Below are 13,896 nucleotides of genomic sequence, written 5' to 3'. Positions count from 1 at the left end.
TGAAATGAAGATGACAAAATATGGAAACAGAACTTATAAAACTAGAAAAATAGGAACAATTCTTACATATGGCCATATACTATCTAAATTTAGCTTAGATTTGTGACTTCCCTGAATCCCTTAAAAGTTATACAGATAAGTTTTTCAAATGGGCATTTTTCAAACATGCATTGGTTAAGAGAAGACAGACCTAACTACCTGCTAAATACAGGTTTTGGAAACCTTCTGGTTTAAAATTTTTCAGAATCTATTGCTTCCTCTGAAAAGTGACTGTGCCATAGACAAAAAGGAAAATGAAAAAAAAACTTACTAAATTAAGTTAAAACAAAGGCTTTCTTTAGTTAAATATCTGGGTCTACATCTGCTCTATAATTAGGGGTAACAATAAAATTCATGTAAAGTACCTGTGAAACAATAAATAAGAAATAATCCACACAAAGCTTTTACCTGTGTACCAATTAAAAAAACCACAATCCAGCAATGAAAAAGTCTTTCTGTCTACAACTCTTTTTTCTTTAGTACTCAAAATTACAAGATAAATTACAATTTATTACAAGATGGATTACAAAAATTATAAGATAAATTACAATTGTAATTTACAATAAATTACAATTCTGCATTTATTCTATACCTGGAAGTACACTTCACCCCTAGAGCTTTGCATGGCTCATTCAGGGAGAAGCAACCTTTTTCTGAGCATGTTTTTAAAAAAATAGCACCATACTTCACTGTCTCCCAATCTCCTTACCATGCTTCATTTTTCTTTCATATGACTTATTGCTATGTCATATGCTTATTGCTATTATTATTGCTATTTCTTTCATATGCTTATTGCCTGTCCTTACATATTTATTGGCTTACAATATGTCTCTTACTAGAAAGTAAGCTCTCTGAAGGCAAGCAATTATCTGTCTAGCTATATTACAGTACAGAATAAGGTCTAGGATACAACATGCACTCAAATATATGCTGAAAGTAATCAGGGCAAATAAGTGACCTTATTATCAACTTTAAATAATTTATGTTAGAGAAATTTTACTAATATATAGGTTTCTTAAAGTTTTTTTAAACGTTTTTCTAATTTTAAGTTTAGGGGCAGGGGGATGAAGTGCTTTGAAAGAAGAAATGGGGAATAAATTAGAATTTTCTTTGGCTTTAGGCTAATCATCCTCTCCTTTCCTGATTTAAACAGATAACTTAAGCAACAAATATAATTAAAATTAAAATGATAAAAGCCTTGTAATATGGACATTATGTTCTCCATTACATACAACTTTCTTCATAGTATTAAATTTATAAAACATACTAAATGCCAAAAAGTCATCCCAGTAAGAACTCTATATATATAGTAGAAAGAATTGATTATAAATATCTATTACATGGTAAATACATATTTTCAGATCCAACTAAGTAGAGTACAAATGTTTCACATAAGAATGTATCGATGGGGACCTCCCTGGTAGTCCAGGGTTAAAGAACCCACCTTTCAAGCAGGGGACGCGGGTCCCATCTCTGGTCGGGAACTAAGATCCCACATGCTGTGGGGCAACTAAGCCCGCGTGCCACAACTATTGAGCTCACGCCTCAAGGAGAGAGCCCGCATGCCACAAACTACAGAGCCCGTGTGCCACAACTAGAGAGAGAATACCTTCCTGCCACAACTAGAGAGAAGCCCGAGCGGCACAACTAGAGAGAAACCCAAGCAGACCATGTGCCGTAACAAAAAGATCCTGCATGCCTCAACAAAGATCCTGTGTGCCCCAACTAAGACCCGACACAAGCCAAAAAAAAAAAAGGAAAAATAAATTAAAAAAAAAAAGAATGTATGGATGACTTGGGTTCTCTACAAATCTACCTCAAGTAATCCCAAAGAATTTAAACTACCCCTTAACACAAGAAAGAATTGTGCTCATATATATATATATATATATATAGTGACAAAATAAATATAGACATTACATAATAAATACTGACCCTTTATATCTAGGCTTCTCAAGCATAAGCATTTTAATTAAATTTAAATTATCTCTAGAAAGGCATATATAACTGTTTTTCATACTTACTTGCATGTACTCTGAAAGTTCAAAATAGGCCCTTCCAATCTGGCACAGGACCCAACCAGTATTGTAGTGGTGAGAAGGTAGGTGGCTCAAGATATTTATAGCTTCTTTGCAGTTGTATGAGCACAAAGCTAAATAACCTTTCCCCATTTCACGAAGAAGGCTCATCAAACCTTCTAGGAGAAAACAATGTAGTAAACAAAGGAGAAAAACACAGTAAAGCAGTCTGGTTTTCTAGAAAGGCTAATTACAAAATAATTCATTAAAAATTCCAACATCTATCCAGAAAAAAATGGAAAGCACTTTAATGAACATAAATAAATTTACTTAAAATAAGTGAATAAAATAAAATAAAATACAAAGAAGACATTAAGCATTTAAAACAGACCTGCTGCTGCTTTCTGTAGATTAAATGCCTGGATCTGAGGTGTGATTGTGGAGATTTTCCCTTCTGAAATGATTGCAGAGTCTAATTTAGTTATTTCTAGGCTATCATTTATGTTAGGTTGAGTTATTCCTCCTTTATTAGTTTTACTCTTTGTTTTTCTGTTTGGGATTTTAGGCGGAAACTTCATTTTTAATTTTTTGCTATTCTCCTGTAACAAGAAGGAAAATCCCACACTTATTATACTCATTTATTTTAGACATCCCCCCAACCCTTTTCTCAAGTATTAGATATAAAATAAACAGTTTTGATTGAGCTGTATTTTTCTCAGAAAACAAGTCATCAAAGTCATTTAATTTGGAATGCAACAATTCTGAAAATAAATCATAGTAACTAACTAGTGTTTAAGGTACATTAGCTTTAAGCATTTCTCTTTATTGAAAGTATATCACTTTTGGGACTTCCCTGGTGGTCCCATGGTTAAGAATCCACCTTCCAATGCAGGAGACGTGGGTTCGATCCCTGGCTGGGGAACTAAGATCCCACATGCCGTGGGGCAACTAGGCCCATGCACCACAACTAGAGAGAAGCCCGTGTGCCGCAACGAAGAGCCCACGTGCCGCAACTACGACCCAATGCAGCCAAATAAATAAATAAACAAACATTTTTTAAAAACCATCACTTTCATTTATTATTTAAAAATAAGAAAGTAAGTAGATACAACAACTATCTAATTGTCTCAGAGCATTGTAATCTATAAGGTACAAAATTGCTGATCTATATATGTCAAAGTTAAAGACTGTCCATAATATTTGTCAATAGATGAAGAAAATTTACCAAAGGTATAAGTTCCTCCAATTGTGCAAAAAAACGTGCAAAGAAAACACAGAAAATTTCCATTTACTCTTCCCACAACTTTTAGCAATGGTAACATTTGACATAACCGTAGTACACCATCAAATCCAGGAAATCGGAATTGGTACAACACTAGCAACCAAAACTATAGATCTTATTTGGATTTCATCAGTTTTCACATGCACCTTTTAAAAAATTTTGGTGTGTATACTTCAGTATAATTTTGTCACATGTATGGATCTGTGTAATCAACTACCACAATAAAGATATAAGACTGCTCTACCACTACACAAAGAAATTCCCTTGTGCTATGCTGTAAAAGTCACATCCTCCCCTCAGTTCTAACTCCTAATAACCACTGACCTGCTCTCCATCACTATAATTTTGTAATTTCTACAATGTTATATTTATTAAAGGACCAAGAAAATTTACAAATGTTACAGATGGTCCTCCAAATTAAAAAACATTAAAAAATTTTTAAATAGTCTCCTAATTTATTCATCAGACATTGAGTCATCGATGAACAGAAATTTTAGAGGAGGAAGCATTAAGTAAATGTGATATACAGAAATCTTTAAATTACCTTGGTTGTAGAGCTGTCACTAGTAAAAAGTCGTGAACTTCTTCGAGGCAGTGCATTTGGGGGAGATGTGATAGTGGGGCTCAATACCTGAGGTGTTGTACTAAAAAATTATAAAAGTAGACATTAAAAAAAAAACTCAGTTTATGACCATTAACTATTGTTTCAATTCAAGTATATTAAAAAATAAGCATTCAACATGTTTGCATTCTAAAATTGATGATATCAGTCCTTTTCTCATCCCCCTATGAAAACTCTTATTTAAAAAATGATTCTTGTTACGATAAAATGATAAAAATTATAGCACAGATCTTCACTCTATCTGAAATTGCTAATTTGAACTTAAAAGAATCCACATAAAAATTATGGTTCAATAAATAGTAAAGGCATCTAAAAACCAATTATCTCTAGCCCTCATTTGCAACTATAGCAAGTTAGAGAAAAAGAAAAAGAAAGCTGGACATGGACAGTCTAAATGTGGGGTATTTGCCAACAAATAAATACCACTAGAACAATTGATACCTGGGAAGTTATTACCCTGTAAATTCAAACAGCCACACCAAGGGATTATTCTGTTTAGAGCAAAAGGAATCTAATAATCACTTGGATAGATTTTTTTTTTTTTTACTTTAAAGGCAAATCTTAAGATATAAGAATTCTATTCTTGATACACACAGTATACATAAAATAGATAAACAAGGATTTACTGTATAGCACAGGGAACTATATTCAGTATCTTATAATAACCTACAATGGAAAAGAATCTGAAAAAGAATATATGTGTATGTATATATATATATATATATATGTATGTATGTAAAACAAATAATTTTGCTGTACACCTGAAACTAATACAATTTTGTAAATCAACTATAGTTCAATTAAAAAAAAGAATTCCATTGTTAGAAAGCAAGCAGATTTAAACCTCAAATTATCTAATTGACATTAAGTCTATGGACTAAACTATTTACAGTTTATACAGCTTATGGGAAATCCTACTAATTACCTGAGTCTGGGTCAAAGAAGCTTCTGAAAATAAAAGAGAAGCTGACCAGTGAATAAAAGAATGCACAGGCTTTCAAAGATACAATCTCAATGTAGAGATTTCAGCAAGTGAGGTCATTTGGGTTGACCAATTTACTTTTTAATGATAATTTTTTTATTAATACTATTTTTTTTAGCACAGTTTAAGGTTCACAGCAAAACTGAGGGGAAGGTGCAGAGAATTTCTATATACTCCCTGCTCCCACACATGCACGGCCTCCCCCGTTATCAGCATCCCCCACCAAAGTGGAACAATGTTACAGTTGATGAATCTACAGTGACTGTCACATTGTCACTCACTGATAATCATCCAAAGCCCATAGTTTACCTTAGAGGCCACTCTTGGTTTTGTATATTCTATGGGTTTGGAAAAATGTATTATGACATGCATCCATCATTATGTTATCATACAGAATGTTTTCACTGCCCTAAAAATCCTCTGTACTCTGCCTACTCATCCCTCCTCCTTCCTTGGCAACTACTTACCTTTTTACTGTTCCCATAGTTTTGCCTTTTCCAGAAACCTATTCATTTTTAAAAGTACCATTATCCTTTACTTGGCAGGAACAACTATGTGCCATTTATACTATACATGTAAGCTATATTTTGTCAATAAGATTACGTAACTATAGAAAAGACTTTTGCCTGAGAAGTAGGAGGGAATAACTTCATAGTATGGAGCAGTTTATAGGGAGGACAAGCCTGAGAAAGATGCTGAGCTTGCTTTAAACAGGCAGAAGGCTACATGAGGGTAACATACATCTTGTGGGGGTAGAAGTAAAAATAATAAGAGAGTTCTGGGGCTAGGAGGTTAAAGAAGACATCCCTGTATTATAATTTTCATTAGGGTTCTGTTAGCTCCAAAGGGCCATCTGACAAAATAAAAAACTCAAAGTCTGACAGGCACCAGAAAAGTGAAACAGGATACTGCATCTGTTTAACTAGGAGTTTGACACTGAAAGGCATGTGCTCCAGAATCAGACTGTTGAAGTTTAAAATCAGGTTCTACCACTTACTACTTAATTTGACTATGTGCCAATTATATGAAATACCATTTTAAAAAGTTTTTGTAAATAGCATCATCTTATGGCTTTGCAATAAAATATGAAATATCCTAGTAATTATAGGAAAATGCCTTGGAAAGATTATAGAAATGAGTTTTAGAGGTTAACATGTGGAGAAAACGATGACACACAAACTTTCTTGGGTGATTTAGCTAAGAGTACTAAATAAAAGAACAGACTTCTACCAATTATGATAGAGTAATATGGAATTATTTATTCCAGATTTATTCTCCCATCGTAATCAACTATAATACTGAACAAAATATATGAAACAATGTTTTTCAGACACTGGACAGCAGGTAGCACATGCCTGAGGAAAGTTCTGAGGATGCAGGGAAGGGAAGGGGAACACAACTAGAGCTCAGTGGACTCCGTGTGTTGAGAAGAAAATGTTGAGAATTCAGGGAAGCCAAGGCAGTTAGAATCTGCAAGTTGCAGCACCAGAAAGGAGAGCGCTACAAAGAGGGGAGCTCCAAAGATCTGTAAGAGGTTTCCTTAGAGTCTTCAGTTGAAAACTGACCAGTGCAGGTGTTTGAGTGTTGTATGATAATTTGCCTAGTCTTGTCCCAAGTTGCTGATAGGGAGCTTTTAAATCTTCAGAATTTCCCAAGTGATATCTTTGTTACTCATTGTGGGTGTCTGGGACCATGCCTAAGTTTATGCTAATGAAGTGACTCATGGTGGGGTCCTAGATAGTTTCAGGATGGGAGGCTGGCCATATTGGAAAGATTAACCATGTAACTAGAGGACTGGGCTTTGAGCTAGGTGATATTAGTCTGACCTCCTCCAGGAAGGGGAAGGTGGCTGGAGACTAAGTTCATTCAAGGGATCAATGACACAATACATCATGCCTATGTAATAAAACCCATTTAAAACTCTGAACATCAAATCTTGGTTGAGTTTCCTGGTTGATGAACACACAGATATGCCGAGAGGGTGACATCTTGATTCCACATGGAGACACGGAGGCTCTTGTATTCAGTACTCTCCCAGATCTTAACTTACGGGTCTCATCTGTCTGGTCCTGCTCTGTATCTTTTATAATAAAACTGTAATTTTAAGTATAGCACTCTCCTAGATTCTGTAAGTTGTTCTAGCAAATTATCAAACCTGAGGGGCTAGCATGAATCCTCAAATTTGTAGCCAGTTGGCTAGAAGTGTGAGTGGCCTGGGGAACCCCTGAGCTTGTAACTGGCAAGTCAGTAAGACTTGATGACAGTCTTGTTGGGACTGTGACCATAGCCTGCAAAATCTATGCTAAGTCTGGGTAGTTAGCATCAGAATTGCTTTACAGTATTGCAGTGAGGAAACTACCAGAATGCGGTGAAAGAACTACTGAAAAGGAGCAGGCAGAACAATTCTTGGAGCTCACCTTGGCCTGGGAATGGCTCATATTTTCAATAGCCAGAGTGAAAAAACCTCATACTAAACAGACCATTGAGTACAGTATTCAAAGTGGGGCAAAATTAATCCAGACTAAAGGCTGCTCTTGTCCCACCGAACAAATTAAAAAGCAAAACCTGAAAGGATCAAGCTGTTAACAAGTAATTTAAGTGCATACGCAGATGTAGAGAATGGACTTGAGGACACGGGGAGGGGGAAGGGTAAGCTGGGACAAAGTGAGAGAGTGGCATTGACATATATACACTACCAAAAGTAAAACAGATAGCTAGTGAGAAGCAGCTGCATAGCACAAGAAGATAAGCTCAGTGCTTTGTGACCACCTAGAGGGGTGGGATAGGGAGTGTGGGAGGGAGACACAAGAGGGAGGGGATATGGGGTTATGTGTATACGTATAGCTGATTCATTTTGTTATACAGCAGCGACTAACACAACAATGTAAAGCAATTATACTCCAATAAAGATATTAAAAAAAAATTTAAGTGCATCCCAGAACAAAACTTGAAAAATACTTAAAAGGATACAAAAAGTCCAGCACTCAACCATGTAAAATTTCCAATAACCGGCATACAAAAAAACCCTGGCATGGAAAGAAGCAGAAAAATATAACCTATACTGAAGAGAAAAACCAATCAATAAAAAACAGACACAGTAAGACTTAGTAGTTAAGATCATTAGAAGAGCTACTATAAAATGTAGTTCCATATGTTAAAAAAGGTAGAAGAAAGCATGGGCATGTTAAGGAGAGAACCAAATCAAACTTCTAGAGATGAAAAACAGAATGCCTGAGATAAAATACACACACACACACACACACACACACACACACACACACACACACACACTGAGTGGGATTAACAGCAGATTAGACACTGCAGGAGAAAAGATTCGTTAGCTTGAGGACACAGTAGTAAACCCCATCCAAAATGAAAGAAGAAAAAGACTGGAAACAAAAAAGAACAGAGTATTAGTGAACTGTGGGACAACTTTAAACAGTCTAATATACATGTACTTGAAGTCCCAGAATGAGAGAGAAGGACATGGACAGAAAAAGTATTTGAAGAAATAATGCCCCCAAATTAGCTAAATTTGATGAAAACTATCAACTTACAGATCCAAGGAGCTCAATGAATTTGAAGGCCAAGAAAGGAGAAAACACACTACAGCACATCATAATCAAATGGTTTAATTATCAGTGATAAAGAAAATATCTTAAGAGTCAGAGAAAAGAGAGATTACATACATAGAGAAACAAAAATGAGGATGGCAACAGGCTTCTTGTCAGAAGCAATGCAAGCCAGTAGACAGGAAAGCAACATCTTTAAAGAAAAAAAAACCTGTCAACTAGAATTCCATACCCAGGACTTCCCTGGTGGTCCAATGGGTAAGACTCCGTGCTCCAAATACATGGGGCCCAGGTTCGATCCCTGGTCGGGGAACTGTTAGATCTTGAATTCATGCCACAACTAAGGGTCCACATGCTGAAACTAAGAAGCCCACATGCTGCAACTAATAAGTCCACATGCCACAACTAAAGATTCCGCATGCCTCAACGAAGATTCTGCATGTTGCAACTAAGACATAGTGCAGCCAAAATAAATAAATATTTTAAAAAAAGAATTCAATACCCAGTGAAAATATCTTTCAAAAATAAAAACAAAGGTGAACTTAAAACTTTCTTCTGCATACAAAGGCTGAAAAAAAATTCATTACTAACAGACCTCGACTACAAAAAATGTTAAAAGAAGTCCTTCAAGATGAAGAAAAAAAAATACCAAATTGAAATTTGGATCTACAGAAAGAAACAGAGCGCCAGAAACAGTAAATATGTGGGTATCTATAAAACAGACTTCTTTTTCTTATTAAAAAAAAGTCTCTGTTAAAGATAACTATTTAAGGCAGAAACTACAACAATCACTCTAAAGTAAAATATATGACAGCAATAGCATACGGACTGAGAGAGGAGCATGAAAATATACCGTTATAAGGTTTTATACTGTATGTGACATGGTAAAGTATTATGTGAAGGTAGACTTTGATAAGTTAAAATGTGTAATATAAACCCTAAAACGACCGCTAAAAAGACAAAATAAAGAGTAAGTGTTAATAAGGCAATGTTATGGGTTGAATTGTATCTCCAAAAGGATATGTTGAAGCCCTAACCCCTGGTACTGTTAATGTGAACTTTTTGGGAAATACGGTCTTTTTAGATGTAATCAAGTTAAGATGAGGTAATCAGGGTGGGCCCTAAATCAACATGACTGATGTCCTAAGAAGAAAAAGGAAATCTGAATACAGAGGCACACAGGGAAGATGGCTATGTGGAGACAGAGGCAAATACTGAGTTGTACTACCACAAAATAAGGAATGCCTGGGGCTACCAGAAGCTAGAAAGATAAGGATCCTCTCCTAGTGGCTTCAGAAGAAGCATGGCCCTGTCTATACCTTGATTTTGGATTATAGCTTCTAGAACTGTAAGTGAATAAATTTCTGTTGTTTTAAGCCACCCAGTTTGTGGTACTTTGTTACAGTAGCTGTAGGAAACTAAAATAAGCAATAAAGAAGATAAAGTGGCGTATATCAACTATACCTTAACTTAAAAAAAGAATACAAAGAACACAAAATCATTATAGTTGATGCATATTAGTTAGTATATTTGTTTAAAGTGAAATGTATAATTCAGTAAATTATGTTTATGTATTCTTCAAGACTAGCATATACTTGGCCTGATTAATGCTGCTCTGCAGGAGGCCTCAGGCTCCTTCTCATAACTGAGCCTGAGGCAATCACTGTCACCTGCCTGAGAGCTGGCCCTCATGATGAGACTTACCATCCTGGCATTTTAGAAATATTGAGGCCTTTTATATAGTCAAGGTGTATGCGCACGTACGTCTGTTTTAAGACTTATGGTACATGTTCATTATTTTAGGAGACAAAGTTAGAGCTTTCTCTTAAAATATTAGCTATAATTTATTTTTGAGTCCTTGAACAAGAGAGATCCTACTTAACACCACTTCTGTGTGGAAATGGATTCATTATTTGAAGATTTATTAGAAGATTAGTATTATGATCTGTTTATAGAAATGCATAATAGGGGAAGGGGAGAATAATCTATCTGTACTTGACCAGTGGAGAAGGTCATATAAAAAAAGAAGAAAATTATTTTGGAGGACTGCTCAGAATATCTAGTTCAAACAAATTCATGAGGCAATTTAGAGTAAAAAGGTATTTTAGCTAACTCTTGTCTTTATTTGCATAATAATACTCAACTAAAAATTAAACTCGTTTTTCAGTAAGTTAGAAATTTCAAATTTAACATATTCAAAATTTAAAATAGTCATTCTAGAATTCTTGGGACAGTCAAAACCTGCCTAAACTGAAGGATTACAATCATGTTTCACAATAAGAAACAATATCAAATAATGAACAGTATCAAATAATGACACCATAACAAATACCTTGTTTGTGGGCCAGAACTTTGTGTTTGTGCAACAAGAATTGGAGTTACCTCTCGACTGTTTCCACTCTGTGAGAAGACAGACTTTGTTCCAGTTTGGCCGATTCTGGCAACAGACTGTAAAACACAAAAAGTCTAAGGTTTGAATTATAAATTGCACTGTAAATGATAAAAGACATCATGATGTGCCCATCTACATTTTCCCAATACAAGATTTCATATTATATACAGTCTGTCATCTGAAAACACAAATTATTAATGTCATTATTTATGTCATTTTAGGTTAATTTAATGTTATATTAGAATGAACATCAGCCTATTTCTTCATATTAACCTCAGTATTTTTACCCTTATACTATCCTTTCATCTTTCAACTTTAGTTTCCAGGGAAAGGCTCAAAATTCCTAGAAGCCATTTATTTATATATCTTTCCCAGTTGGGCTAAATGCTGAAGAACTTTAAGACAGCTACTATTCTCAAGATTTATGATCTAACTTAGCATACATAAAAAAATAATAATACAGTAAGATTTTATATCCCTTCTTTGGCACTTAGTAAAAACAGTTCTAGAGTAATTCAGAGGAGTAGATTAAAAAAAAATCATCTGATTATTTTCCAAATTCTAAGAATATTGCTCTTAGAATTAGCATTTCTTTCTGGTGTGTTCAATCTTCTATTAACTGGTCTCTGCTTGCCCCTTCTCTTTTCTCTAATTTACTACCTTATTTCTATTTATTTTAATCACTTAACCTTTTTTTTTCTTTTTTGGCTGCGCCACACGTAATGAGGGATCTTAGTTCCCCGACCAAGGATGAAGCCATGTCCCCCTGCAGTGGAAGCACAGAGCCTTAACCACTGGACCACCAGGGAAGTCCTCACTTAACTTCTTTATAAAGTGATCTCTGGCTACTGTGTCAGTGGATACTAAAAAATTTTTTTTACTACCAAATTAAGATCTTTAGCTACTCTCTCTTTCCCGAGGAGAGCCTGGCCATTTTAACCCTTCAATTATTATTTCTATCACTTGGCCAGAGTCTTTCCTCTATAACTAACTATCCACTGAATATTTTCACCTAATCTACCACTCCCTTCAATAAAACTTTTATAACACTTCCTCCTTTTCCTTCCCCAGATTAGCACCTCTACATTCACCCAAGGGACAAAACTTAGTCAACTCTGGTCCTTATTTAGCAAAGTACTATGTACTAAACTCACTACTTGGTTTGATATTTTTAGTTGATACTGCAGGCAGACCTAGAAGTATACCTTTTCCAGGAATGTCTTGTAATAGAACAGAGGCAGAAGAGGTTGAGACAGGAAGAGGTTTTGACTGGGCAATGAAATCATGTACCTGTTCATCGCCTAACTTGTCCTTAATTACTCTGACTCACATGGTTTTGGCCTACTTCACCTGGCATGCTAACCACCATCCTACTATGCCTTCTCATAACTGTAATAAACTAATTTCCACACTTATATTTCACTCCCATAATAATACAACGGCAGGTAGGTGCCAACTTTTAAAAAATCCTATTTAAAATAATCCACATATTAACTACTTTATAGTCCCTGTTTACCACTCTTGAAGTTCCTATTATCACTCATTAAGAAGCTATCATAGGAAAAAATTTTGCTGACTCTAAGGAAGTTCAGGAGTAAGAGTAAAAACAAAACAAGAAGCAACATGTCTCTCTAGGAGGGTAAAAGGGCTATATCAGTCATTCACATACCAGTTTGACTCATTTAGCTTCCATTTCTTAAACATCTATTAAGCATGGCAATAAGTATTTTACATATAACTAATTTAATTCTTACATAAGATACCCTGCACCACGGATATGTTTTAAATAAACAGCGCTTTGGCTTCTACTGCCACAGACTTTAATAAAAGAACATTATAAAAAGAGTCGCAGTTGCAACTCAGTCTTGTTGCAGTATTTACTATAAGGATACTGTGAAATATTTTTCATTTTACGATACATTTACTACATATTTACTCCACCTGTATGAGGATCCACTATAAAAATTTTATTATCAGAAATAGCTGGCTTTATCATGTTAATTAGTAAAATTAAAAAACAAACATAGTGGTGGGGATAAGCAAAAACTATGGCAGGTATAATTTCCATTATTTACCTTCGAAGTGATAGAAACAATCTTAATTTTGTTTTTTAAAAAAAGGAAATTAAACATCTGAATGTTTATTTAGCTATATGCTGAAATAAACTATACTTGTGAGTTACAAACTTACATGGCCAAAAGAGCAACCAGCTTTGTGTCTCCTACTATGACTGGAGGCTATGATAATGACAACTTTCTTTTACATTTAGATAAACTCTCCTAAGGCAACAGCAATTAAAGAAAGTTAGATTCTGAAATTGCCTTTAACAGATTGGAATTTTAAATGAATTTCCTTCATCAATACCAAAACTGTATTTTACATGGAAAATACCTTTTTTGAAGGGGCTCCGGTTGATGGCACGTCAATTACAGAAGATGTATTAGTGTAGTTTTGTAAATAGGATCCATCTCCAGGACTTGGGGTTTCTAATGGCAAAATCCCAAAACTGAGAAGAGGTTGAAATCAAGGTGTCAAAAAGTCATCAAGGCATATATAAAGCAGCAGTATACTTAAATTAGAAGGTCTAAAAGGAAGAGAATGGCAAATCAGTCTTGGGGGCATTTAGGATTTGAGGGGCAGATTAAAAATAAGCTGTGAATGTAGACTATTCCACCCACCATAACTAAAATTAAAAAAAAAAAATCAAACAATAAACTACATTGAGCAGCAACTACTGACTCAGGAGATTTATTAGAAATAAAGAAGAGTGGATTTGTAAAAGCTAAGATCCAAATTATCAAATTACTTCAAATTCTTGGAATTTATGGGATTTAGACCCTATTACAGAGAAAATGTCTCCAGAAGCCAATGAACACATCTGTGGATTCAATGAGTTTTGTAATCTCATGGTCACACTATTTTAGTAGCTCCCTGGAACTGGGACCCAACTCATAGTCTGTTTTAACATATAATTTTTTTTTTTTTTTTT

At 34.9% G+C, this 13,896-nt stretch overlaps 1 protein-coding gene across 5 annotated transcripts in view; it reads right to left on the bottom strand.

The window, feature by feature from the left end:
- Nucleotides 1–13,896, bottom strand: part of CDC27 (cell division cycle 27) — a 58,095-nt gene that overhangs the window by 14,714 nt on the left and 29,485 nt on the right. For 3 of the 5 annotated variants that reach the window (XR_003005405.1, XM_024760750.1, XM_024760752.1), the window contains exons 8-12: nucleotides 13,299–13,413; nucleotides 10,848–10,963; nucleotides 3,884–3,983; nucleotides 2,449–2,656; nucleotides 2,064–2,236 (exon numbers count right to left, since the gene is read on the bottom strand). Coding sequence is in view for 4 of the 5 variants with exons in the window: in XM_024760750.1 (XP_024616518.1) it covers nucleotides 2,064–2,236; nucleotides 2,449–2,656; nucleotides 3,884–3,983; nucleotides 10,848–10,963; nucleotides 13,299–13,413 (712 nt within the window). In the remaining variant the exon portion in view is untranslated. The remainder of the gene's footprint in view (nucleotides 1–2,063; nucleotides 2,237–2,448; nucleotides 2,657–3,883; nucleotides 3,984–10,847; nucleotides 10,964–13,298; nucleotides 13,414–13,896) is intronic. The other 2 variants (XM_024760751.1, XM_024760753.1) reach the window with 1 other exon arrangement.

This window comes from Neophocaena asiaeorientalis, unplaced genomic scaffold, assembly GCF_003031525.2.
Source record: "Neophocaena asiaeorientalis asiaeorientalis breed wild unplaced genomic scaffold, Neophocaena_asiaeorientalis_V1.1 scaffold30, whole genome shotgun sequence".
Taxonomy (NCBI): Eukaryota; Metazoa; Chordata; class Mammalia; order Artiodactyla; family Phocoenidae; genus Neophocaena; species Neophocaena asiaeorientalis.
Note: the sequence above shows the minus strand (reverse complement) of the source record. Positions and strands in the feature narration are given on the sequence as shown.